Source organism: Struthio camelus, chromosome 16, assembly GCF_040807025.1.
Source record: "Struthio camelus isolate bStrCam1 chromosome 16, bStrCam1.hap1, whole genome shotgun sequence".
In the NCBI taxonomy this organism is placed as follows: domain Eukaryota; kingdom Metazoa; phylum Chordata; class Aves; order Struthioniformes; family Struthionidae; genus Struthio; species Struthio camelus.
The window spans coordinates 16019245-16045181 of record NC_090957.1 but is presented as its reverse complement, the minus strand read 5'-3'; the positions used below and the strand labels follow the sequence as shown (position 1 = coordinate 16045181).

The 25937-nt window shown below is 58.5% G+C and overlaps 2 protein-coding genes across 3 annotated transcripts in view; both read left to right on the top strand.

Annotated features, from left to right (window-relative positions):
- The first annotated feature begins 718 nt into the window (after positions 1-718).
- On the top strand, positions 719-6482 carry SCARF1 (scavenger receptor class F member 1). Its single transcript, XM_068910594.1, has 11 exons — positions 719-920; positions 1438-1499; positions 1696-1797; positions 1881-2406; positions 2875-3093; positions 3212-3340; positions 3426-3529; positions 3658-3769; positions 4024-4148; positions 4307-4444; positions 4649-6482. The coding sequence occupies exons 1-11, from the start codon at positions 817-819 to the stop codon at positions 5518-5520; spliced, it is 2493 nt and encodes an 830-aa protein (XP_068766695.1). The 5' UTR covers positions 719-816; the 3' UTR covers positions 5521-6482.
- A 3265-nt stretch (positions 6483-9747) lies between these two features.
- SLC43A2 (solute carrier family 43 member 2) overlaps positions 9748-25937 on the top strand; it is a 34107-nt gene continuing 17917 nt past the window's right edge. Inside the window, exons 1-5 of one of the 2 annotated variants that reach the window (XM_068909585.1) lie at positions 9748-9895; positions 12329-12525; positions 19860-20049; positions 21013-21068; positions 21829-21905. In XM_068909585.1, coding sequence (XP_068765686.1) covers positions 12366-12525; positions 19860-20049; positions 21013-21068; positions 21829-21905 — 483 coding nt within the window. In that variant the 5' untranslated portion in view covers positions 9748-9895; positions 12329-12365. Of the gene's footprint in view, positions 9896-12328; positions 12526-19859; positions 20050-21012; positions 21069-21828; positions 21906-25937 lie in introns of those variants that run through there. The other variant, XM_009675905.2, reaches the window with a different exon arrangement.

Genomic DNA, 25937 nt, shown 5'->3' with positions numbered 1-25937 from the left:
GCCCGCCGACGCGGCCGTCGCCCCTCGCCTGCCCAGGGCCGGGCCGGGAGCTCACTTCGCTGCGCCCTCCCGAGAGCCGGGCGCGGGGACGGAGGCGGCGAGGCTGCTCCGCGCGCGCCGGGGGCCTCGTCTCGGGCCGTCCCCGGCCCGGAGGAGTTAAAGGCTCGCGCGGCCGGGGCAGCGGCGCGCTTCCACCCGGGACCCTTCCCGGCCGAGCCCGGCTCTCGGGTAGGAAAAAGGTGTTTCCTGTGCATGTGCTGACACAGGGCTCCTGGGGAGCCGGCGGCCAGCCGAGGCGGCGGGCCCCGGCGTCCGGGCGCTTCAAAGGGCCGGGCTGGGGCGCGCCGCGTTGCTGCAGGGGACGAGGGGACGGCCAGCTCGGCCCCCCTCCCCGGGGCACGGAGCGGGGCCCGGAGGGGTCGGCGGCGCCCCGGGCTGGCTGGCGGCCGCTCGGCGGGGACCACGCAGGCCTTGGCGGAAGGGGGCTCTGGGGGGCGGCGGAGCAGGTCGGGGCGGCAGCGGGGAGCGGGTGACCGGAGGGTGAGGCGGCCATTGCGGGGGGTGGGGGGAACGGACCCGTTCGGGCTGTCGCGGGCTTCAGCGAGGGCCAAAAATAGCCCCGGGCGGTGGCGGCGACGGCGACGGCGTTCCCTGCCGCCTCCTGGCCTCGGCGCCCCTTGGATCCGGGCGCCTCCTCCCGCGTTTCCTCAGGAAGAAACCCGAGGCTGGAGGGAGGAAGAGGCCGAACCCGCGGGAGGGAAGCGACGGAGGGGACGGGACGGGACGGAGGCAAGCGGCCCCTCGCGCCCGGCCGGGATGGCGCCCGCGCGGCCCATCCTCTGCCTCCAGCTCTGGCTGTGGGTGCAGGGCTCGGCCCAGGAGCTCGACCCGGACGGCAGGAACGTGTGCCGCACGGACAGGTAGGCGCCCGGGGCGGCCTTTCGGCGGTCGGCGGAGCGCCCCGAGCCCTTCCCGGGGTTGGGGTGGTTCTGGGTGGGTGGGTGGGAGCGGGGGGGTGCAGGACGCGCCGTCGCGTGGGCAAAAAAACGGCGTTTTCTTTTCCCAAGCAGATGGGAAACTTAAGTCGTAGCTAATCCTTAGCAGCCGGGTCCCTCCGCCCGGCCGTCGCGCCGCGCTCCCCCCGTCCGGCCTGCAGCCGCCGGCCCCGGCTCCACCTGAACCGCCGCCGCCGAGCCCCGGCCGGCCGGCCCCCGCCGCCCGCTTCGGGCCGCAGCGTCTTAAACTTCCTCCAATTTTGCTGGCTTCCTTCCGGAGCGATGCCCGCGGGGCCGGCGGCCTCCCCCAGCGCCGGGGGGGAAGCGCCCGGCTCTGGCTTCGTGTCTCCCTTGGTGGTGGGGGGGGGGGGTGGAAGCTGCCAACGGGCCCGCGGTCCCCGGCGCCCCTCGCCCGAGCTAACGGGCGCCGGTCTCTCCGCAGCCTCCCCGCGGGCCTGGCGTGCTGCCCCGGCTGGAAGCAGCAAGGGCGGGAGTGCACGGCCGGTAAGTGACGGCGGCCGGAGCCGCGTCCCCGCGCTCGGCCGGGGCGTCTCCTCCGCCGCCGTGAGCGTGGCGGCGGGGGGGGGGGTCCCCGATGACGGCCCCGAAGCGGGAGGGAGGAGCGGGCTGGCGGCAGGGACGGAGGAGCCGGGGTTGGGTGCCGCGGCCCGGCGCCCACGGTCCTGCCCTGCCGCCGCAGCCCTGTGCGAAGGGGAGGACGCCTGCGGGGCGGACGAGGTGTGCGTGAGACCCGGGCTTTGCCTCTGCAAGCCGGGCTTCTTCGGAGCAGACTGCAGCTCCCGTGAGTATCGCCGGGGCGGGCGGGCGGCTGGGGCCGCTGCGGGGGCCGCCCCGTGACCGCCCGCCGTCTCCTTCGCTCCGCAGGCTGCCCCGAGCAGTACTGGGGCCCCGACTGCAAGCGGCGCTGCCCCTGCCACCCCACGGGCACGTGCGAGGCGGCCAGCGGGCGCTGCACCTGCCTGCCCAGCCACTGGGGCGCCCGCTGCCAGTTCCCCTGCCCGTGCGGGCCCCGCGGCCGCTGCGAGCCCCTCACCGGCGCCTGCCGCTGCGAGCCGGGCTGGTGGGGCCCCACCTGCATCAAGCAGTGTCAGTGCAACCCGGCCGGCTCCCGCTGCGACCCGCTCAGCGGCCACTGCCGCTGCCTGCCCGGCTGGTGGGGCAGGAGGTGCAGCTTTAAATGCTCCTGCAACCTCTCGCCCTGCGCCCAGGAGACGGGCAAATGCGAGTGCAAGGCCGGGTTTTGGGGCCCGGCGTGCCAGCGGCGGTGCGACTGCCTGCACGGCGCCTGCAACCCGCTCAGCGGCCACTGCAGCTGCAGCCCCGGCTACCACGGCAGGAGCTGCCGCGACCCGTGCCCGCCTGGGAAATACGGGCCGCAGTGCGTGCACAGGTGAGCCGGCGGCGCGGCCGCGACGGGGGGGGACCCAGCAAGGACCCGGCCGGCTGCGGATCTGGCCGCGGCTGGACCGTGTCCCAGGATGAAGGTCAGCGCGGCACCGGCCGGGGAGACCCGTCCCCGGGGAGGGTTCCAGCATCGCTCAGATTCAGCCTCAGCGTCGCCCCAAAAGAAACATCCGGCTAAATCTAGTAGAAAGCTCGGTGGGATCTGGGAGTCGGGGCACCGACTTTCACCCTGGGGGCCGCTGCCCAGGGCGCTAAAGCAGCAGCCTCCATCCCTGCGCTGCTCCTGCCCCGCTGCTGTCGCGGAGCGTTAAGCACCGCAAGGTGTTTTCGCTGCAGCCCAGACCCCTGGGGACACCCAACGCCGGCGCAGGGTGAAGCCTGCCGGGGTGGCCCTGCGTGCCCCGTTTTGGCACGGGGGGATGCCCTGACGGCCCCTCGCGCCTCTGCCCTGCAGCTGCGGGAGCTGCGAGGGGAGGGAGCCCTGCGCGGCGGCCGACGGGGCCTGCTCGGCCTGCCGGCCCGGCTGGAACGGGACCCTGTGCAAGGAGCGCTGCGCCCCCGGCTACCACGGCCCGGGCTGCCGCCAGCGCTGCCCCCGCTGCCGCTCCGGGGAGGTCTGCGACGCGGAGAGCGGCGCCTGCGCCAGCTGCGAGCCCGGCTGGACGGGACCTAGGTACGGCCCCCCCCGCCGCCGCCGCGACTCCGGCCGTCTTTACTGCGGCTGCCGGAGAGGGGCTGCCCGCGAGGCGCGACCCGTCCTGACGCCTCTGTCTCTCTCTCTCTCTCGGCAGCTGCAACAGCTCCTGCCCCGCGGGCACCTTCGGGGACGGGTGCCGGCAGCCGTGTCCCGACTGCGCGGCGGGGAGCTGCGACCCGGTGTCGGGAGCATGCGTCTGCTGGGCTGGCTACTGGGGAGGCAGGTAATGCCGGGCGCGGAGCACGGCCGGGGTCCGGCGGCTCTGGGGTGCATCCCCCCGCCTCCGCTTCCTTCCCTCTCTCTTCCAGCTGCAATGACACCTGCCCCGAGGGATATTTCGGCGTGAACTGCTCCTCCGCTTGCCAGTGCTCCCGCGGGACCTGCCACCCCGTGCGGGGCGACTGCGTTTGGAGTAAGAGCACCCTCAGCATCGCTCCGCGCCCCCGGCTCCTCGGCCTGGCGACGCCAGGGTCCACGGCGTCCCTGCCTGTCGCCGCGGGGTCCGCGCCGTGCCTCGACGTGTGCCCGGTCTCCCCGCAGGCTTTAAGGACCACGGGGCCCTGGCAGCCGCCATCCTCGTCCCCCTGCTGCTGCTGCTGCTCTGCGGCGCCTGCTGCTGCTGCGGCGCCGGCCAGGCCGATGCCAGAGACAGGTATTTTTGCTAGAAACCAGCCCTGCCCCGGCGAGGCGGCTGTGTGCCGATGCGGCGTGCAGCTCGGGCTCGGATGCCGCCGGCGAGATGGCGACACGTCACGCTGTTTCGGGGCTCCAGAGGGAAAGCGGCTCTTGCTGGAGAAGCGGAGCTGCCCCGGGCAGGCCCGTGCCTGCTCCTCTCCCGGGAGCAGAGGGGAAAAAACCTGCGTGGTGAGATCCCGTTCCCCCGCGCCCGCTCGCGGGTCCTTGCAGGGCGGCCGCGGCGGACGACGGCGTCGTGTCCCGGATGAAGCACCACGTGCGGCGGGTGCTGGCGAACCTCAGCGCTATGATGCCCTGCTTTTCCCTGGGTAGCTCCAAACTTCCCAAAGTCACAGGTAAAAGCCGGGCTGCTACCCCTGCCCTGCGCTGCTCTGGGGCGAAACCCTGCGTTTCCCTGCAGGGCCGAGCCAGCCAAGCCGGGAGCCAGCCTCGGAGTGCAGTTTCCACCTGGAACGGGGCAACAGCCCCCAGTTATTCTTCTTTTCCTCCCCAGTTTCCCACCATGATGCAGAAATCCCCTTTAACCCCAGCTTCATCGAGCCGCCGTCCGCCGCGTGGGTTTCGGACAGCTCCTTCTCCTCCTTCGACACGGACAACGATGGCCCCGAGTACTCCGTCCCTCCCCGAGAAGGTGACGTAGCTGGTTTTGCCCCCCTTCCCCGGCGCCGCTCGTGGCCTTCCCGCACGGCCCGGGGTGCATCCCGCTCCCTCGCCAGCCCGGGACTGGATTATTTGTATGTCCGCCGGCCCAGAGGGGAAAGGCCGAGGGCCCCAAGCCCGGCTCCGAGCGGGGCCGCAGCGCGGCGGGTCCCTGACGCCGCTGCATCTCCCGCAGGCATCCCCGTGCTGGCGGGGGCCGAGCTCCAGGACGGGGCGTCCCCCGCCGGCCAGGCGCTGCCGGACCCGTCGGCCTTCAGCTCCGAGGACGTGTCCCAGCCCTTCGCCATCCCCCGCACCTCCAGCCTCGCCAAGGCTAAGCGGCCCTCGGTGTCCTTTGCGGAAGGGACCAAATTCGGCCCCCAGTGCCGGGGCACCGTGGCCGAGCCCCTGCTGGACCGGCCGGCCAGCGGCAGCTGCGACAGCCCTGAGCCCCTCGCCCAGGGGGAGGAAAGCCACCGGTCGGCGGGCCGGGCCGCCCCGGGGGGCCGCCGGCGGGTGGCCTCCAGCACCAGGCAGGTGGCCCAGAGGGTGGAGGCGCTGGAGGCGGCCGCGAAAGCCGGCGGCCGGGAGGCGAGGGCGAAGGAGCCGAACGTCACCACCATTTACGTGATGGTGGGCACGGCCGGGCAGGACGCCGAGGCCGGCGGCGAGGGACCGGTGCAGGCCGTGCTCAAGCGGCTGGGCAGCTCGCAGCGGGCCAGGAGGGCTGCGAAGGAGGAGCCCCCGGCCAGGAGAAGCGCCGAGGGCATCCAGAAGCCGCCCCGGCGGGCCCTGGCCCAGCGGAGAGACTCGGCCGCGAGCTCCAAGCAGAGGGAGAGCGGCGCCAGCCCTGTCCCCGGCGCTGCGGCCGAGCCGCCCGCCGGCAACCACCTGCCGGGGACGAGGCAGCCGAAAAGCGCAGGGGTGCAGGAGGGCGGCCTGGAAGCGACGGGCCGCCCGGAGGAGGAAGAGCCGAAATACGAGAACGTGAGGACCAGCCAGGAGCACTCGCCGGCCGGCCCTGCCGAGCAGCCGCCAGCCGCCCCTGGGAGCGCGGCCAGCACCTGAGCCCACCTCGTGCCCGCCTGGCGCGCGGGGCGGCCGCCGCAGCCCCCGCCGGCCCTGCCTTGGCTGGAGCGAAGGCACCGCCAGCCCTTGCGAGGGGGCAGCGCTGCCCAGAGCCGGGGCTCTGCTTGGAGACACCTGGACCAAAAGACGCTTCCACCCACTGTTTGAGGTCGTGCATTCACCTCTCCCCATCCCAGCTCCTCCTCCCTTGCTGAGGCGCGGGGTACTGCTGCTGTGAAGGTGCTCCTCGCCGGCGGGGATTATCCGTGGAGCTCGGCTGCGGCGGGGTGGCGGGCTGACAAAAGCAGCTTTGGCTGAAATTAATTTTAGCTGCTTAGCTACAGGGCTATCTGGGTCTGCTCGGGTTTATCTGTGCAGCTCTGCTCTCGTGGCAGGCTCTAGCTGCCTCCGTTCACGCGCACCCCTGTGCCGCCCAACGGCTCACGGCGTGACGCAGGGTTTACGCACGCCTCTGAGCTCCCTGTGGACACCGAGCTGCAGTCGTGTAGGCGCGAACGCGGCCCCCCCCCCAGGCTGTGAATGTCAGCCTGTGCATCTAGCACCCGTGCTGGTCCGGACAAGGAGGAAGCCTGCGTAGGAAACAGCGTTTCTAAGTTCTCGCCGACGTCTCACATCTCAGAAGTGATGTTCCCACAGTCGCGACGCGTGGCCGTGGATGAGGGAGAGCGGCGACGACCGTGATGCGCCCTGCCGGGTGCACGGCGAGGCCCTCGGGTTGTTGAAGGCACCGGGCGCTGGACAGAGACGACGTGCCTGGGCCGGGGAGACGGAGGAACGCCCGGGGCAACGTGTGCCCCGTTGATGCACGCGCAGCCGGCACCCGTGGAGCCAGAGAGCATTTGCAGCATAAACGGGTTATAGACATATATAAGTTCTGTGTATGTTTTCCCGTTACTTTGATTTGAAAGCCCCCAAAAGAAAATAAACTTGTTACCAAAGTCCACCAGCAGTTCAGTTTCCGAGCCCTGCTCCGAATCAAAGACATGTGAGTCAAAGACCAGAAATATTCTCGGAAGTGAGGAAACTATCTGCAGCCTTAGGCAATCTGGTTTTTTCTTCATTTCCTGGTTCAGGCGAGGTAATTCCTCACTCTCGCGTAGGCGTGAGCACGCCGTAGCCGTCGGGACGCTGGCACGAGCCCGGAGGAGGCACCACTGCGGCACGCGTGGGGTCGCGTAGTCATCCCGCTTCAGCTCCAACGCTGTCGGTGGCGACGAGGCTTCAGGGTGTTTCAGGAACTGAACCGCTGCGCGGGATGGAGCTTACTTTTTGCCTTTTGCTTTTCGCCAGGGCTTCTCCGCAAGGCACCGCACCAAACCCGCGCGCTCCCCCAGGAGCGAGACCTCCAGCCCTGCAGCCCTCTGGCTTTCGGGGGGGATCGCTGGCTGCTGTGATTTTAACACCAAACGTTCTGTTACACAAATAACATGCTAATTCTGGCAAGACTTGTGCAGTGGCCTGGACAGACCTCTTTTCTGCGCAGGCTAGTTTTTGTTTTGAAGCTATTTTATTGCAGTGGCAGGAACATATCCACATGTTATTTGTAAGCAGCTGTTTTTGGATTTTGTTCCTTTTTCCGAATCAGCCGGCTATTTTCAGCCTGCGAGCGGAGCTGCGTTTTGCCAGAAGCAGCTGCCACGTGAGCTGGTTCGCCCTGGGTGCAGCGTGCAAAGCGCTGACAACACTCAGCCTGCCCTTCCTGACACTAAAACACGCGTCTCGCTTTGAGGCCGTTGCTGTTACGTGAGCCCTCGGCGCTCGCAGGCTAATCCGCTAAGCAGGATGTGTCCCCAGCCCAGCGCGAGGCCTGAGGCAGCAGCTTCATCCGGCCTCAGAAAACAAGCAGCGCCTTCCCGGATGCCCGCCTGTAGCACAGTCAGGCCGGTAGCTCCTTGCAGGGGATGCTTTTGTCGGTGCTTTGCTTGGTTTTAATTCCGGATGGAGGAGGTCAGTGGGGCAAAGTCGACGGGTCAGGGCGGTCGCCGCGTTTCGGCGCCACATCTACGGCTCTCCAAAGCGCCCCAGAGGTTTGAAGGAAGCGGTTCCCGCGGGCAGGTCCTGCACCAGCTGCCCGCGCCGCCCTCTGCCAGGGTGGCCAGAGCCGCCGAGAGAATTCCCAGTCGCGGGAATGGGGGACGGGGATGGCCCCTGCGGGTGCCTGGGGTCGTCCCTGTTGTCGCAGCTGTAGCATCCTCCCCGTTTCGCGACCCACTCGAGCCCTGCCTGGGGCAAGGGCCTGGCGGCTCCTGCGGGAGCCTGCTGCCACGCTCCTGGCCGGCCGGTTGGGAGCCTCCACCTCCCGCCTCAGATCCTTCCTGGCCCGTTTATATAAATGTGATTTTGTGCCAGTGCTTTTCTTCAGCTCCACTCTATTTTTTTCTCTCCATGATGTTTACTCATTCCCTGGGTGTATTTATAGACCACAGTAGATCACCTGATAGCTTCCTTTTTTTTTTTTTTTCTTCTAGGGTAGGAAAAACCAAGCACCCCCTGTGCTCTCCCTATACAACGGGTTTTGCGTTTCCTCAAGTAACCTCAGAGCCCTCCTCGTGCCCGTGCCAGTCCGAGTTCATGTTTCTTCAGCACAGCCCCCAGGATTACTGTGGACGCAGCTCCAGACGAGCTCTCCCAGGGCCCGTGGGCAGCGCAAGGCTCCCTTTCCTCTGCTAGCAGCACTGCACCAGTGCAGGCTGGGGGTTGCTTTCTTTGGGATATATTTTTTTTTGTTTGCTTTGGCTTAAATCCATGTTACTGCTGTTGCAATGTTTGACCCTTTTCCCACATCGGAGGCTTTCTTTTTCCCACCCATCTGAGCCTGCCCTTTTCCCGGTGATGCAAGGGCAGACGCGCGTCCGCGCATCCGGGCCCTCGGCTTTCCCTGAGCGCATCAGCGACGCCTGCCTGCCGCAAGGATCCTTCCGACCTCTCTCGGCTAGCGAAAAAACAGCCGCTGTGATTTTACGTGGCCACCTTCCTCCTACCGTGCATGAGGGCCCCGGAGCGGTACTGCCTCCGACGTCGGCACGTGCCACCTCGTGTGGGACACGCTCAGCTCGCCGCAGGGCCTCTCTGGCAGCAGCGGGTCGGTGCAGCGGTAAGGAAGAGCCTGGTTTATAATGAAATCACATGCACGTTTGTACCAGCACAATTCCTTCCCCCCCTCCCAGCCCTTCTCTGAACCAGGACCTGGCTAGAAATCCTGCTGAGAAACACTTCGAGAAGTCATTCACTATAAAAAGAGTGCAGAGCTCAGGTCCTGGCTTAATGCCTCGAAGCAGCCGTTTACCGGGGGCTGTTCTCCATCCCCCTGAGGCAGGGGAGCCTGGGGGGGGGCAGGCCGCCTTCGGGATTTAGGGAACGGATTTGGTGCTGTCAATAGAAATTACTTTGTGCTCTTGGCTGTATATATACGAGCAAAAAAAAAAAAAAAACAAAAAAACCAATCCTCCTTAAACCGCTGCGAGGAATACAGCACGGCTCCCCTCGTCGTCGCGGCAAGAACGGCAGCTAGAATGAAGACGACGGCTCCCACGTGTTTAACGCTCGCTCCTCAGCCCTGCCGCCCGTGGTTATTATTATATATATTAAGATAGAGCCTGCCGGGGGGACGCTGGGCCCGAGAGGCGGCGTCGGCCGAGCCCCCGCGCTGCGGCCGAGCCCGAGGAGGGCGAGCGAGCCCTCGGGGGCCCCGGCAGTGCCGTGGAGGCCCAGCCCCGGCCTGGAGGCGAGGGGGAGCCCGGGGGGGGGGGACCTGGCGGTCGTTGCCCCCGCCTGCCCCCCGCGGGAGGCCCCGGTCTGGGCCTCCCGGCTGCTCCGCGGGCCGGGAGCGGCGCCGGGGCGGGAGGTGCGCGCTCCCCACCGCAGCCTCCGAGCAGAGGCTGCGTTTCCGCGTTTAAAACTCCCGGGTGGACGTTCCCCCCCCCCCCCCAACGGATTTGTCGAAGGGCTCTTTCTGCGGCGGACATTTTGCGTGCCCGGAGTTACAGGCGGGCGCTCGAGGGCAGGCGGGCGGGCGGCGCCGGCAGGCCCCGGGGTACCGGGACGCGCCCGCGGCCCCCGCGCAAAACGCCGGTTCCGGCTCAGGGTGAAAAGCGGAGGCGCTGCCGGGGTGGGGGGCGGGGCCAAGGGGCGGGGCCGGGAGGCCAAGGGGGCGGGGCCGGGGGCGCGAGGCCCGGCACGTGCCCCCCCACCGGCGGCGGCGCGCGCCGCCTGGCGCCCCGCGCGGCGACGGGCGCGCCCATTGGCTGGCTCGGCGGCCAATCAGCGGCGGCCTCTTGTTTTCTCCGGAGGGGCGGATAAAAACCCCGGGTGGGAGCGCGGAGCGGAGCGGAACGGCCGGAGCGCGCCGGGCGGGGTGAGGCGGCGGCGGGACGGGGTGCGGGGGGTCTGCGAGGGGGAGCGCGTGGCGCCTTGGGGGCGGGAGTCTGCAGGGGGGAGCAGGGTGCGTTGGGGGTTGGTTGCGGTAAGAGCAGGGTGCATTGGGGTCTGTAAGGGGGAGAGTCAGGCGCATTGGGGGGTTGGTTGTGGGAAGAGCAGGGTGTATTTGGGGGGTCTGCATGGGGGAGAGCCGGCAGAATGGAGGCTCTGCTGGGAGAAGAGCAGGGTACATTGGGTGTTGGTTGGGGGAAGAGCAGGATGCATTTGGGGGGTCTGTATGGGGGAGAGCAGGGTACATTGGGAGAGAGTAGGTTGCATGGGGGGCTGGTTGGGGGAGAGCTGGGTGCACAGGGAGAGTGGGGTGCTTGGGGGGGTCTGTGGGGGAGAGAGCAGGGACTGGTCAGGGGAAGAGCAGGGTGTGTTATGGGGTTGGTTGGGGGAGAGCAGGGTGCCTGGGTGATTTGTAGTGGGGAAGAGCAGGTTGCATGGCAGGGGCTGGTTGGCAGAGAGTGGGGTGTGTGGGGGAGAGCAGGATGTGGGGGGGTTGTAGTGTGAGGAGCAGGGTGCACAGAGGGAGAGCAGGGTGCATGCTGGTGTCTGTAGCTGGGAAGAGTGGGGTGCATTGAGGAATTGGCAGTGTGGAGAGCAGGGTGCACAGGGGACTTTGGGGGGGAGAGTGGGATGCAGGGGGGGTATGTGGAGAGGGAATAGGCTGCATTTAAGGGGGAGTGGGGTGTAGGGGGATTGGTTGGGGAGAGTGGGGTGCATTGGAGAATTAGCTGGCAGGAGAGCAGGGTGTGTTGGGGGGCTGCTTGAGGGGAAAGTGGGGTGTACTGGGGGATTGGGGGACACCAGGGTACATGGGGAGGATTTGTGGATAGGGAGCAGGATGCATTGGGTGATTGGCCAGGGAGAGACAGTGGGGTCGATGGGGGGGACTATTTGGGGAGAGCAGAGCGTGTTGAGAGATTGATGGGGGAAGAGCAGCCTGCGTGGGGGGGACTTGTGGATGGGGAGAGGGGCGCATCGGAGAGGAGCGGTGTGTGTGGGGGTTGGTCGGGGGGAGGGAGCAGGTTGCACAGCACAGAGGAGCGGTGCTGGGGAAGGACCCGTGGGAGGGGGCTGGGAGGGTGGGTGTGCGGGTGCACAGGATGGGGAAGAGGAGGCGGCGGAGGAAATGCGTCGCTGGCTGCGCTGGGGCAGCGGGCCTGCGCGCTGGGTGGGCGCTGCCGGTGGGGGCTGCCGGCTCGTTTCCCAGGGCCTGTGTCCCTGTGCCGTGTCCCTATGTCGGCTGCTGTCACTATGGGCTGGCCCCCTTCCAGGGGGTTGGGCCAGACCACCCCCAGAGCAGCCCAATGCTGGGACCCCTGTGCCACGGAGAGCCCCCTCGGGGGCCCTGGCATCCAACCAGCCCACTTCCCCATAGCTCCTGATCAGGGTGTGCTCTGCGCTGGGGGGAAAAAATCCCAGCTCATCCGAAATGGCTACCTGCCTCGTGACCCTTCTGCGCATCGCGGAGCTCCCTGGAGCAGCCCCTTGGAAAGCCAGGCCTGCGGCAGAGGCTGCTTGCAGCTGGCCCTGGGGCAGGGGACAGGTGGAGCTGGAGACAGTTAATCCAGCTGCAGTGTCCGTGGGGTGGCCCGGGGACGCCAGTCTGCTGAGGGGATGTGTCACTGCACAGACAGGCTGTCCTGGGCTTGTGCAGCCAGCTGTCATGCAGGATGGGAGGGCCCCTGCCTGGTCTCCCAGCTGGGTGATCTGATGCTTAGCGAAAAGGTGCCTTTCTGGACCATTTGTGGAATAAATGATGCGCGCAGGACCGTGCTCCCAGCCGCTTTTCAGAGCGGGTCTGCACGCCTCGCGGGACGGCTCGATGCAGTGGGTTGTGGAGCAACTGAACTGTTCGGTCGGGGCGATGTCTTGGTGCAGGCGGACCCCGGGGCTGCCTCTCTTGTCCTGGCCTCTCCTGCCCCTCGAGGAGCGGGTAGATCGGCTCGGGGTGGGGGGGAGCCGCCTGCGCTGCGATGTGTTTCCCAGCTACCTCGCAAACAGCCCCCCTGCCTCATACAGGTGGTGGGGAGCAGGCTCTGGGCAGCTGCGATTTGCTGTGTTTTCATACCTGTTGCTCAGGAAGTGGAACAGAGTCCTTGAATGCTCCTCTGCCACCCAGCACGTGCGGGAAGGAGCTCTGGGGGGGGCCTGGGACAAGGGCACTCGTGCTCCCCTGTCCTGCCAGGTAGCTCAGTACGCTGGGTTAGGTGCAAAAATAAGTTTTACACCTGAGTGCTCTTCATTTGGCAGGCAGGCTTGCTTGCTTTCTGATGGGGAGATCTTTTTAAACCACATTGTTTGCACTGAGTAGCACGTGCTCTGTCTGAGAACTGACTGGATGTTATTGCCATCCCTGCAGGTTGAGGCTCTCGACAAGGCAGTCTTCCCCCGCAGCCATGGCGCCCACGCTTGCCACCGCTCATCGCCGGCGCTGGTGGATGGCATTCACAGCCATCATCGAGAACCTGCTCTTCTCTGCCGTCCTGCTGGGCTGGGGGTCGCTGCTCATCATGCTGAAAGCAGAAGGGTTTTACTCCTACCTGTGCCACGTGTCAGGTGAGGATGCTCGGAGGGGCTGGCTGGCTAGAGGCGCGTGAGAATAGGTTGCTGCTAGGGTTTGCCTGGGTGGTTCCCTGCCTTAGGTGGTTTGAAGGTGGCTGGAGCAGGGCTGAGCCCCAGGTCAGTCCTGGGGCAGAGGGAAGGGATGTGTGCTCCTTGCCAAAACTGATGGCCTCCTTGAGGTGAAGTAACACACCTGTGGTTGCTGCTGCTTTGCAGAGTGAATGTAAGAGGCCTTAAAGGTTAGGCAGAACCTTCCTGGACAGCCTTTTCTGCTTGGCAATGGGTTCCTCCTCTGTGTGGAGGCCTGGCTGGTCCCTGCAAGGGAAGGCAGATGCAGCCTGATGTTTTTTGGAAGATGGTGATTTGGGGGAAGGATGATGTAGCAGGGAGGGTGTCCTAAACATATGGGAGATACTACAGGGACCCTTCCTGTAGTAGGAAAGAAAAGAGCGTGGATGAAAACAGGATTGGTGAAGTCCGCTGTTGCTGTCTGGGAGAGGTTGGAGAAGCTAAAATACTACTGCAGTTTTGTTCCTCTCCTGCTTCAAACACCCAGGATGTGCCCGAACCAGGCTGCTTCTCCACCAGGCTTTCAGAGATCTGCCACCTTGCCCAGCCAGAGGAAGCAGTTGTCCATACTATCTCCTTCCCTGCAATGCTGTGTCTGCACTCTTGTAGTGTGGGGAGGATAACCCTGGGAATAACAGTGTGTAGGTGGACATAGATCCCTAGCCTGGACATTGAGAGAAATGTGGGCTTGGGATGCCCCAGTACAATATGATGGGCAGCAAGGTTAAAAGGGAACTCAGAGTAAAGGTGTGGCACGGACTTGGAAAGCTGCTTTGGTGATGGGAGGGTTTGCGTGTGCTGCCTGTTGAGAAGAGCTGTGATCTGGCAGAGGAGGGAATAGCAGAGCAAAGGGAGTCAAGAGCTGGGTGTCTGGTCTCTGTCCAGAGATGTGTGATAGTGGTTGAGATGGAAGGTGGATCAGCCCAGCTGGGGCTGGTGAGTGTGGGTAGGGATGGTGGAGGAAGCGGTGAAGGACAAAAAAGGAGGCTGAAGTAAGTACATGGACACCAGAGCAGCCAGTGGGTCATGGCTGATAACAGTTAGGAAGTCTGAAATGTGGAGAGACAAAGTCCAGGCAACAGCTGACTGAATAGTTGTGATGGTACTTTACTCTGCTTTTTCTGCTAAGCCAGCAGCAGTTTCTCATTTATCTACTGCTTGTTACAGTCCTTTCTTCTCTGTGTGCCTGTGGGTGGCTGCCTTAGTCTTGTAGAGCCAGGGTTGCTGCACTCAGCAAACATGCTTTTTCTTATTTTTTCTATCAGCTGTAGCCTGGCTGTTTAATCACCTTCTTATCTCTGCTCATAGTGCATTTCTTCCGATTGTCCATATCATGGATGTCTCCAGTGGTGCTCCAGATGCTGAATCTTCAGCTGGAGACCTTTTGGGACTTCTGGTCAAGGCTGCTCTGCTCTTGTCAAGCTGCAGCAACTTTGTCATGGGCCTGTGTGAGAGATCATTAAGTGTATCAGGTGGAGGCTTTCTGCCCCCAAGGTAAAACATATGAGAGCTGACAAGCAAGTGCTGACTGCTTCTGAAAAGCAGATGCTTTCCTACCTGCTTCCTGAGCTAGACCCTGTGGCTGAGAGCCCTGCTGCACTTTACCCAAAAGCCTTCCCCCCCCCATACTGTTTACCCTCATTCCTTTCAGTCCATGAAGCCTTTACCCAAAACTAGTGTGGTTTGTCTCAGCTTCCCGCCAGTGTTTGCCAATCTGTGGTCTGTCTGGATCTCCCTACGGGAGTGCCACATACCACAGAGGAAGATGTAAATGTTTGAACTGGGATGGAATTACTGCCCTGAGGGTGATTTTTTTTTTCTACAGTGACCAACCTGCATGCTGAGGCAGAAGACCTTAAACACTGAAAATAAATTCATCTTAAGTGCTTTTATTGTCCTCAAATATCTGGCTGTCAGCATTGAACTTGATGGCTTGTGATGAGCGGCAGGGACCAGTTATGCCGGTTCCCTCATTCACCCATGCTTGCTCACTTTCCTTTCTCTGTTTTTGTCCTCACAGTAGCAATCCCAGTGACTGGGTAGGGAAGAACCGTGGCTCAGTGCGGGGACAGCAGACTCCCTTGCAACTGGTGGTGGTGGGAGCCCACAATGACTTGGGTGGCTCTTGGTACTGAGCTGAATTTAGCCTTTCCCTGGGATTAGGATGGCCTGGAACTCTTTCCCAACATAACTTATTGAGTCCCACAACTGTGAGTGGGTACTTGGCTGAGGTGAAGGTTGGTAGAAACAAAGAAATTGTAACCAGTTGCCTTTGGGCACTTGTTGTTCCTGATGCTGCTGTTTGCATGTAAGTATTGCAAAAAAGACTTTTTCCTAATGAGCTAGAGGCTCTTGGCAGGGCTTTTCCCTTTGTCAGCAAAAGCTCTGCACTTTGTGATGCCTTCTGACAAAAGGAAGAACTAGACCTTGTCCCTTCTGTGGCTCTTCTCTGAAGACATCAGTAGCTGTCCTGAAAGCAGCTGCGATTCATGGAGGGCTTGTCTTCCTATTGAACCCCCCCCCCTTCCCTGCCAGTCATTGGCTGTGGTGTTAGGTTTTACTCGGCCACCCTGCAAATATGGGATTCACTCAACTCTAACTCAGTTATGTAAAAGCAGAGATAAATCCATATTAAGGTTACAATTTTGTTTTAAGCTTGTCCCAGGCTGGATGTGCCTTTGGCTGTGTTACGGGAGGTTCGTTGTCAATTTGCTGACAAGGAGTCTAGTGGTGGCACTTTGTTCCCATTTTAATTTTACTGCATGTTGCCCTTTAACCAATTTGAAGCAGCATCTTCTGCTTGGTGCAGCTGCTGATTCTGCAGTCTTTATCAGGATTGTGGCCTTATCAGCTCCTGGGGAGCTTGATCTGCTCAGGGCCTCAGGCTGCTGCAGTGTTGCATGCATTGGGAAGCTCAGGGCTTAGGCCTTTCAGAGATATGTTTAAAAAGTTCTCAGACTTGATAATACGTTCACAAAGAGCAGAGATAAGGACCCAGTGAGAGGGCTTTCCTCTAAGACTGGGCTGCAAAAAACCCAAAAGATAAGCTAACTCAGTTGCCATGGGCTAATGTGCCTTAGTGACAGGCACAGGATGAAGGTGCTGCCTCACTGCAGATCTGTGTGTGTTAAACTTGGGATAAAGCCATGGGGTCTGCAGTGGGGAACTTGCAGCCTGAAGGTCCCTTACAAGCTGTTGAGATGTGATGACAGCTTGTGGGAAGGCTGCACGTGTGACCTTGTAAACAGGAAAAGTATGAACCTAGTAAATGTTCAATGTCTACAGGAAATACACTGCGTTGGTTTGCAGCTGTCCCTGGTGTCAGAGTGTTGTGTGGCATGAAAATTGCTGCAAAATGAACCTGCAGCTGGGGGGTGAAGGGGAATTTAACCTAACATGAGATTGTACCTCACTTACAGCTGGGACTGCCTTTCTTGGGGGGCATTCAGAGATGTTATCCTAGAGGTGCAAGTGGAGGAACAGGCAGAGAGAGAAACCTGAATTAATTGTGCTTGCAATGATGTAAAGCAAGAAGGCCTACACATCTCCTGGTTCCCAAAAGTATGACGCCATCTGGAAAAGAGGAATCATTCTTACATGGCCAGTTATTTCGACATGCTCTTCACTTCAATTTTTCACCAAGACTTTCAGGCTTTTTTCGGAGAAGGTGAGGCTACGCAGGCTGTGTTTTCCCCCAGAGAGCTATTGCCAGGGCAGCTGGCGATGTCTTGCCTGCCTGGCTTAGTTTTATCTAAAACAAGATGAAAGATCTGCTGTCTGAGATGGCAGTTGCTGTTGTAAAAAGCCAAACTCATTCCTGTAGTACCATGGGCTGTACCTGGGACTGAAGGAGGTCAGCAAAGAGTAGTTAATGATTGACCCTCTTACGAAACCTGCAGCGCTTAATTTGGGAGAAAGGATGGCTTTAAATGCTCCAGTAACAGCCGGAACAAATCCCAGTGATGAGTGTGACATAAATGATTAGTGAGGCAGCCTGCCTCTCACCTAAGCTCTGTCATTCTTTAAATAGTAACTTGAGCTACTAATTGGGCAGCCGAAATCCTGCTGCTTGTAGTGGGGGCACAGTAAAAATAAGCAGGATGTTCTTGTAATTGCCGATAAAGGCTCACAGCTTCTTCTAGCTTGATGGCGAGATGGCAGCGAATGAGCCCCTGCCTCTCGCCCGTTCGGGTGACAGTCTCTTGCGTGTCGGACCGAGCAGGCTCGCTCACGGGTGGACTTGGCAGGAGAATTTGGGGAGGGCACCGGCGTGAGCCCAGAGCGCTGTCGCCGCTGGAGCCGGCGGCACAGGAGACCTCGCGCTGATCCGAACGGCCTCCGAGCTGGGCTCGAGGGAAACTGCTGTTTGCCGTAACCGGCTGCGTTAGGCAGGTTCTCCCCCATCAGTCGCCGCCTAGCTGGCGGCCGCTGACCTGCGTCTCCGGGCTGCCCGGAGAGGCCGCTCTCCGAGGAACCCCGTGCTCGCACCGGCAGCCCCTCCGGCCCGTGCCGTGTGCGGCGGCTCCGCAAGGATCAGAGGGGGCCGCGGTGCCAAGGCCTGCCGGAGCGTTTCCCTTACGCCTCGGCAACTCTTCTCGGGGGGAGGCTGCTGCTATTTTTTACAAACGGGTTTTTATTTCCACGTAGCGCCGTTGCCCGACCTCTCCTCGGCGCTGGCGACGAGCAAGCGTAAACAAGGTGGTGGGTACGGGCAGGGACTGACGTTTGGCACCTCGTCCCCGGCGCTCCTGGCCGCCGTGCGCAATCGTCGGAGGGGGCTGAGCTTCCGCGCCGTTTCCGGGGCCTCGTGGCCTGGCTGCGCTCCTGCCGTCCACCTCGGCTATCAGAGGCGCTGCGCTTAGCAGGCGTCTGCTAACCGAGCTCCTCGGGGTCATGTTGCTACTGTACAGGCCCGACGCATTAAAAATAATTCATCTGCTCTGGTTTTCAATGTTGAGTGTCTCCGTCTTGAGCTCTCCCCTCGAGGAGGGCTGTCGGGCTGTTCAGCCCGCGCAGGCGGGAGTTGTAAGGTGGCTGCCCCGTCCGCGTCCCTCCACCCCCTGCCGCGGCTGAGCTGTCCCCGCAGAGCGCTGACACAGCAAACTCACTACTGTTTCGTTGCTTTTTTTCCCCTTGTTTTTCTGAGTTTAACCTCTCACCCACATCTGTTTCCTATGAACTTATCTGTGCGGAGAGCCCAGAAAGCCTGGATGGCGTGGGGGAAGCCAACGGGTCCGCGGCCTCGGCCTGCCCCACGGAGAGGCTGAGCCGAGTCGGCGTGCGAGGTGCTGGGCTGAGGCAGGAGGAGATGGCGACGGGAAGACAATAAAAGGAGCTGGTCAGATCCAGTGTAAAGACTGCAGGGGGACTCCCACGTCCATCCAGGGCTGGTTTCTGGCTTGGAGCTAGGGCTGGCGTGCCCCCCATGTGCAGAAGGGCTGCTGGTGGGACATGGCCTTTTGGGGGATAAGTCTGTCACTTACTGTGGCCACCTGTGACTAGCAGAGAGGAGACAGCTGAGGGGACAAATTAAACTATCTAGTGGGAACGAAGAGCAAAGGGAAGGGACAAATAGTAATCGCTGGCTGCAGAAAGCTTGGGGCCCTGTTAGTCAGGATGTTGGTGAGGGCAGTGCAATGGAAGTCGAGAACAGCCTGAAGCCCACCCCAGGGCACTGGGAGGGGAGAAAGGGGATGCTTTGTCAGCAGCTTTTAAGCCTCACGTATTGCTGCCTGAATTCTTGCCGATAGCCAACGTCTGGATGGTGGAGCGTGATTTGTTTGCTATTGACACACAGCTGGGAGGGTTATTTTGGCAAGTGGAACAAAAATACCAGCTAGGAAAACACGTGTGAAACCAGTAACTGTAGCAGTGCAGAGGCTCGGGTGGAAGGGGAGCGATGGCGAGACGGGCGGTGTGATCCCTGCCGAGACGGGGCGGGCGGCAAGGGATCCTGTCTTCAAGTTGCATCAACAGCAAATGTCAAGTCACTGGTACAAGATGGATTCCTGTTAATTAGCTAACTAGGTCTTGCTTCATGCAAACATGTATGTAGATGATTTCTCTCTCTAATCTCCCTTTAATATGGAACTTTGCCAGGTCGGTTATTAAACATGGAGGAGAGCTTTACTGCTGCAGCAAGCCAGGGCCATAAAAAAAAAAAAAAAACCACACACAAAGTGCTTTGTCATACCGACAAAGGTTACTTAAACTTCAGATAAGCGCTGGGAGAAGGAGGGATGGAGCGTGGTAGTACTCCAGGTTAGTGAAAGTCTCATGGCACGCTCTTCAGGATTTATAGGCCTACTTGGGATAAGTTTGTAATAGAGAACTGACATCAGGCAGTGAAACTGCTGCTGCAAAGAAAAGGGAACTTCCTTCTGGTTTTTTTGAACTGTCCTGTTTGTCTGTTACACAACCCGAGCTCTGTCCTGCGTGGGAGTTTGCATGTAGAGTTCCTTGTGTAAAGGCAAGAACAGAAAGTTGGAGGTATCATTGATCTGTATGGCCTAAACCAACCTGGAAAGAATAGAAAATGTTAGTTATGGGGCAGAAGTTAAAAAGATGCATGCATCCATAAATAAGCAGAGAAGGCAGGTAACTGCCCTCCGGGGAGCAGGGTAGTTAAATTTAGGAGGGATCTTCTGCACTGGTGCAGTCAGAGCAGGGTGGCTGCTGTGAACCTGTCCCTCCTTGCGGTGCCCAGAGTGAGGGTAGGAGGCTTGTCGTTTGAGAAAGCTGTCGCTGTACGCCAGGCCCTGCCAGCCTCGTGTCTGGACCCGAAACAAATGCTTTGGCTGTAGTTAACACTTCTAGTTTACTTTGGGGATGGATCTACGAGAAAATGCTGGTCTTGGATGAGGATACCTTGTTTTTGTATTAGTCCCTTCCAGTCCTACTGGGTTTAGGCCCCTATAACTGTAGGGGCCTTGTTGTAGAGTTGACTTTATAAATTAATGAATCTCTGTCCTTAATGGGAGATTGTTGCCCAGCTGCTGCTTCATGGGAGATTTGTTTCTTGGTGTCTGGGAATCCTATTCCTGTTCCAGCTGAAGTGACCATGTTTTCCTTGTTCTTCTGCTGTTCTTGTTCTCTGGTTCCTCCAGTTCTCGCTGGCTGTAATCAAAAGTGGGGTGTGATGGGTGCGTGCTTGGCAGGTTGTGGCAGCCTATGTGCGGGGCTTTTCTTCTCTCCCTGCCACGTAGCCGCAACCTCCACCCCCACATGTGGCAATGACGATCCTCTGTTACCCCCTGTAGGAAACTCCACCGGCCGCCACGAACAAGAAAACGGCACGGCTTCAGAGAACAAATGGCCTTCCTGCAACGCTCAAGACGAAATGCTGAACTTAGCCTTCACCATTGGGTCCTTCTTGCTCAGTGCTATCACCCTGCCACTGGGGATTGTCATGGACAAATACGGCCCTCGCAAGCTGCGACTGCTTGGCAGGTTGGTGTCCTCAGTGCCCAGGTGGACTTGGGAGCAAGAGCTGGGCTTGAGATTGGCCAAGAGCTGCCAGCCACACGCGGTGCCCTGGAGCAGCTCTTGGATGACTTCAGCCAGCATCAGGCTGCACAATAAGTCGCTCCCTGAGGGATGGGCCTGGGACTCAGAGTCCAAATTTCAGCTCTCCAGCTTCCCTCTGTGCTCCCTGGCCAGATGAAGCCTGGAGGAAGAGCAGCGTCATTTGTGAGTCACGGAGGGTAGCTTTTTTCCTTGAGCTTGGAGCTGTGTCCTAAGGGACATAAAACCAAGATATTACATCACAGTTTGCCAGAGCTGGGGAGTTGGCTCTGGGACAAACGCGTTCTGCTCGCCTTTTCCAGGTTCCTTCTTTGCTGCGTAGTGCTGTGTGTTGATTTCTGCCCCCAAATAAAAAGTTGTCAGCAGCTTCTGCCACAGCGTGTAGGGATTAGTGACTTTGGGGGCACACCAGGCCCCAGCTCTGCTAAGTTTTCAATTCCCTGAACTGAACCAGAAACCAAACTGTCCTGTAGGCAGAGCGGGGAGAACAGGGCAAGTCCCTGTGACTCAGACCCTTTCTGAGAGGGGACTGGGGAAGGCCGTCAGTGCTATGGCCACAGCTGTGCGTCAGGGCGAGGGCTGCTGCTGTTTCTGGTCACCTCCCGGCGAGGGCTGGCAAACCTCTGTGCGTCAAAACCAGTAGGGAATTTGGGTCCAGCAAGAGCCACGTCAGAGTAGTGGGAGGAAAGGTTGGCTCTTCAGCCCTTGTGCAAAGTTTATCTATAACATCTGGGTATTTCCCTAGATTTTTCTTTCCAGACTTCCAGTGTTCCTCCCTTCATACAAATTGTGCGGTGGTTGTTTAGCCCAGGGCTGAGGTAGAGGCATGTGTCATTTTGTGTACCTAAGGCTGTCAGGAAAAGACTCATGGCTTCAATTCTGTTTCAGTGCCTGCTTTGCTGTGTCCTGTGTGCTGATTGCATATGGTGCCAGTAACCCAGACTGTAAGTATGCCTTTCTGTGCTGAATTGGAAAGGTTTTGGGACTGCTGTGCTGCCGAGAGGCTCGGTTCTGAGACGCAGATAAACCTGCACAGAGCTGCGTGCTCTGACTGTAACCTTTCCAGTGCTGTACCAGGGTCATGCTGGGGACACAAGTCAAGCATGTCCTGGCCTTTGAGTTCAGTGGCTCTGGGGAGGGATGTTTTTGCAACCGTAAGTGCTTGGCCCTTTCTGTGCTCTGCGTCTGAGATAGCCAGGTCTCAGTTTTGCTTTTGGGCAGGGCCAGGTGCCATAAATGAGTAATTCCAAACAAGTTCATAGCTTCCTCAGAGTTAGGAAATAGGTAATTGCACGCAGTATGTAATCAGTTCTTCCAGGTCCAGGGATGGATGGAGCTTGCTCCTCAAGACCAGATAGTGAGGTGGCAATTTTAAAATTGGTTCTTGAAAGTAGATCGGCCTTTAAGATCCATTCAGACAAGCTGCCTCAGCAAGACTTCATTAGAGAAAAGAGACCTATCCGTCCTGGAGCGAGAAGATCCCATCCTGGCTGCTGCCTCAGGGCAGAGCCCATGTCCTTCCTCACTGTGTGACCGGGGCGATCGGTGTGTGGCTGGATGATCTGAGCCAGGTGCAACGCGGCACTTTCTGAGGGTGTTGGTTCACTGAGGCTTCACGTGTCAGGACCAAAACCTGGAGGGCTCTAGGGTTTCTTCTCCCTCTTCACCACAGTAAGTGTTCTTGGGCTTTTCTTATCGTTGCAGCTCTGTCTGTGCTGATATTCATTGCGCTGGCTCTGAATGGCTTTGGTGGGATGTGCATGACCTTCACATCGCTTACGGTAAGTGAAGAATGATTACGTGACTCTACTTTATCCCTCACTATGGCTGCGAGCTGGGCTATCAGGAAAGAACAAAGTGGATCTTTTGCCTGTGGCTTGAGTAGCACGTGTTTTTATTTGGGTGCAGATAAAAAATCGGGTGCACTCTTATATCTAAAAGACTGAATACTAGCTGGTTATTCTAAGTTGTGGGGTTTGGTCTGTGCCTTGCTACCTGCATCTCAGGTGAAGGTGAAAAGTGTTTTTGTGTTGAACTCAAATTGCTGTGTGCCTGTATGCACAGTGCTCAGCTATCTGGGACAGGACAGGGGCAGGTTGCACATGTGTTTGCACTGGATTTAGCTTTCACATACTGAAGAAAGAACCAGCAGGGCACAAACCCCTTGCAGCCAGATAGGACCAGCTTTTTATAAGTGCCGACTAACTGCTGGGCTGCTGATGAGATTAACAGCCCCAGGATTGTTTGGGGCAGGGAGAACTAATACAGCCCGCTTCTCTCTGCACGTGACTGTATCGCGTCTCTCCCCAGGAGAATGGTTGGTTGTTCTTGGGCACAAAAGCTTCTGCTCTCATAAGTGCCTTCCAGGTTTTCTTAGAAATGCTGAGTTGTTGAATGCACCCAGCTCCATCTGCATAGACTGCTTAGATCTGTTGAGTTAGTCCATTGATTGCAAGCATCAGTCAGTGGCTGTCAGCTGGCTTTGTGCATTTTGGGGTTCTTGTTGCCTGGAGATAGAAGCAATATCGTTCTCCAAGTAGCTGCTTTGTTTTCTGTCTCGTTATCCTGATCCTTGTCAACGTGGCTGAAACAGGGCTGAGTGGAAAATCTCCCAGAAAACAGTCTAGGAAACACTGATGTTTCTTGGTCTGGGTTGAAAACTTTATCCATCACCTTGAACTTGCTGCTGAAGTGGAACTTGCTGTTAAAGTTAAACTTTCTGTTAAGGTTGTTTCTGATTTAATGTGAGTTAGGCACTGGCTGAACTCCTGAGACCGAAATTTGACCGAGGCTGGGTTTACAGATCTCTTTCAAAACTCTGTGTAGATGTTGGGGGTCTCATTTGTATGTAACATCCCTTTCTGGAAGCCTTGGCCATAGTCCCAAAGAACTATGGGGTAAATGTTGTCCTGCCATGCTTCAAATAAAAGTAAGGAAAAGAAGAACGTGTAAGAGCTGCTGTGGGGTAGAGGAGAAGACTCCCATCCTGATCCTACCAGCACTGATTATTTTGTGTCTGGGTGATTACTCTGGGGACACAGACTATTTCAAAGCCACCAGAGATAGTGGGAGGGAGGGCAAGGAAATACTGGATGTGCAGCATTGTGGCTTTTAGCAGAAGAAGAAATAAACAGAGCCTATTAGTGTCCTCATTAGTGGGCCAGTTCCACAGCACTGCGGAAGCACGGCTGCTGCAGGAAGGTCAAATCTTCCAAGAAAAGATCTAAGCTTTGAGGAGGTATGAAGCAAGTAGCAACGCTGTTAGTTTGCACACGGAGGTCCCAGGCAGAGCCTATCTCCTGGCAGTAGTGTTTCATGAAGAGCGGAGATGGCTTCAGGCCTGTGCCTCAAATCCAGGTGCAGATGTTGCTTGTGCCTCCAAGCAGAGCTGCACAGAGGCATTTCAGTACCTGAGGCATGTGAATGTGATTAAAAATAGTCTGAAGTGGGAGGGGAGCGCGTCACCTGAATCACTGAGTAGCTGTAACCAGGGACTGTTAAAAGCAGATATATCTTACCCATTGGCACCTTATTACTTTGTCCTTGCATGGTTCTGCCTGCAAGCCAGGGAGCCCACAGTTGGTTTCTTAAGAGCCATCTTCTGTGATGACATGGTCCCTTGAGGACTCAAGCCTACGAGTGGCGTGGGTCCCTTCCGGCTGTCTCCATGGGCCAGAAGGAGAGAGATGGGGATGGCAGGTCCGTGGCTTGCAGGCCCAGGGCAGTGTGGCTTGCACACAGGCTGTGCTGTGCCTGGAAGGTGAGGCTGAAGCGTACGCTGGAAGGGGAGCCTGGAAGACCTTTTTAAGGACACTCATTGCGCACAGCCTGTGAACATTAATCAACTTCTTGTGCCAAGCAAGTTTGTTCTGGCTGACACAGGCACTGACTGCCATGTGTGCGCGCAAATCAAAGCAAGGTGACTTCCTTCCCCTGCCAGCTGCAAGCAACCTGCAGCACGTCAGGAAATGGGTCAAACCCACTGGTGCGTGAGCTGGTCCTGTGCCACCCCAGGCTGGTTAGAGTGGCTATTTCTTAGCAGGATGACTGTGAAAGGAGACTCCGCAACGTATAGATTTAGGGTGCTGTCAGTGCTGTGGCTTGGGTGCTGTGTTGGGTGCCAAAACCTCCTGGCTCACCCGTGTCCAGTGAGCAAAGCCTGTTGCAGGGACCCGCAGCCCCTGGGCAAGGGCCAGGGAAGGAGACGAACGGCATCTCCGAGAGGAAGCAGCCTGGGAGCCTGCACTCGGTGAAGCTTTGCCTCCGGGGTTTGAAGCCTTTTTCGGTAACAAGCCCCAGGATTTAATGAAAGCCAGAGGCTAGCTGCAGAGCCAGAGCGAGCTGCCTTTGCTGGGCGCCTGGTGTTGCGGCTTGGAGAGCAAGCAAGTGGTGGTGGTCTCGGTTCTGGGAACAAGGTCAGGCTGTGCCTGTTGTGGAAATGCAGAGGGGAGGTTTCTGGCACATGACTTGGTCTTAGCCAATTTAAGTGAAGATTGGAAATGGAAACAGATCTGTGTTGGTGACTCTGACAGCAACAGAAAAATTTGATGCTGATTCTGCTCCTAAATTATTTCATGCAAAGAAATAAACATGTGTGATAAATTACGACAAAGAGCCTTTTATAGATTGTTTTCCTGTCCTGTTTTCCTTTCAAAGAATTGCAGCTGCTTTGCTCTTATTCTCCACTACATACAGCACCCTTTAATTTGGGGGGGGTGGGGAGGGATCTTTGTGTAGGGGATCCTTTCTGCTTGGAAATCTTAGGAGTATTTAGGGCTCTGATCTTTTGTTTGTTGGAGGATGGGAACAGCATCTTCCACATGCCTTGGACAAATGAGGCAGTTTGAGGTTTTCCTGGAGAACGTATTTTTAGTGCCTATATAATGCCCAAATATACCTCCTGATAGGGAAAACAAAGTTTAGCTTCAATAAAAATACTATTCTCCAGTTCTAGTTCTCAGTTCCTTGTTTTTTTTTTTTCTCCACAGTTCTCTCAAACAGTCTTTGCAAGAAGGAGGAGACTGGATTTGATATTATTAGTGTGCTATCGTTTGTCACTTTAAAGTTATTTCCTACTGTTTCTAAGTGTCATAAAGATGTAAAAACAAACAAAAAAGGCAAAGATAGCTAGTTCATGCATGGGTTTTCCTTTTCTCATTTGGCAGAGTGGGGACTATCTCCAGGGAGAGACTAAAAAACGTTAAGAATCATTGAAGGTCTTGAAAACTCGCTATAGGGCAGATGAGGAGACAATCATCTGCAAGAGAAAACTAGGAGATGATTTTATCAGTTTGGAATGGCATACCTGCAGAAAGGGACTCCAAGAAGAAAGTTATGGTGTAGAAAAGTTACATGAGTTGGTATCTTTTCAGGCAAGACATAAAGTTAATTGTATGTTGAGTATTATTGGCCTTTAAGCAGCTCGAAGTGCTGGGACTTTCTCTCGTTTTAAGTCTTCTGGGATTGAGAATACCATACTAGTACAGGCAGAAATTACTGGGAGGCCTTTCTGGCCTGTAGGGATAAAACTAGACTGCGGATCAGACCTTTTTGGTGGTAGAAAAACAAAGAGCCTACTTGTTCTGCTTGTTTGTCTCTGTGGTTCTTATTTTTTCCAGCGCTCGCCACTGTAAAGACAGCTTGACAGACAAATAGGTTAGTAAATATTCTGCATGATTTTACTAGCTGGTCTTCAGAAGAGACCTACACCGGCATCACCAGTGGTGGCACTTGCAGTCTCAGAGGTTTTCTTTCTAGATCTGGATTATTTTTCCCTTTCTGCTCCTTCAGGTATTCTCAGACTTTTCTTCCCC

Coding starts and splice junctions, on each gene's coding strand:
- SCARF1 (XM_068910594.1), top strand. CDS start 817: ATGGCGCCCGCGCGGCCCATCCTCTGCCTCCAGCTCTGGCTGTGGGTG. Junction 1,798..1,880: donor CGGAGCAGACTGCAGCTCCC/GTGAGTATCGCC, acceptor TTCGCTCCGCAG/GCTGCCCCGAGCAGTACTGG. Junction 3,770..4,023: donor CAGGCCGATGCCAGAGACAG/GTATTTTTGCTA, acceptor GGGTCCTTGCAG/GGCGGCCGCGGCGGACGACG.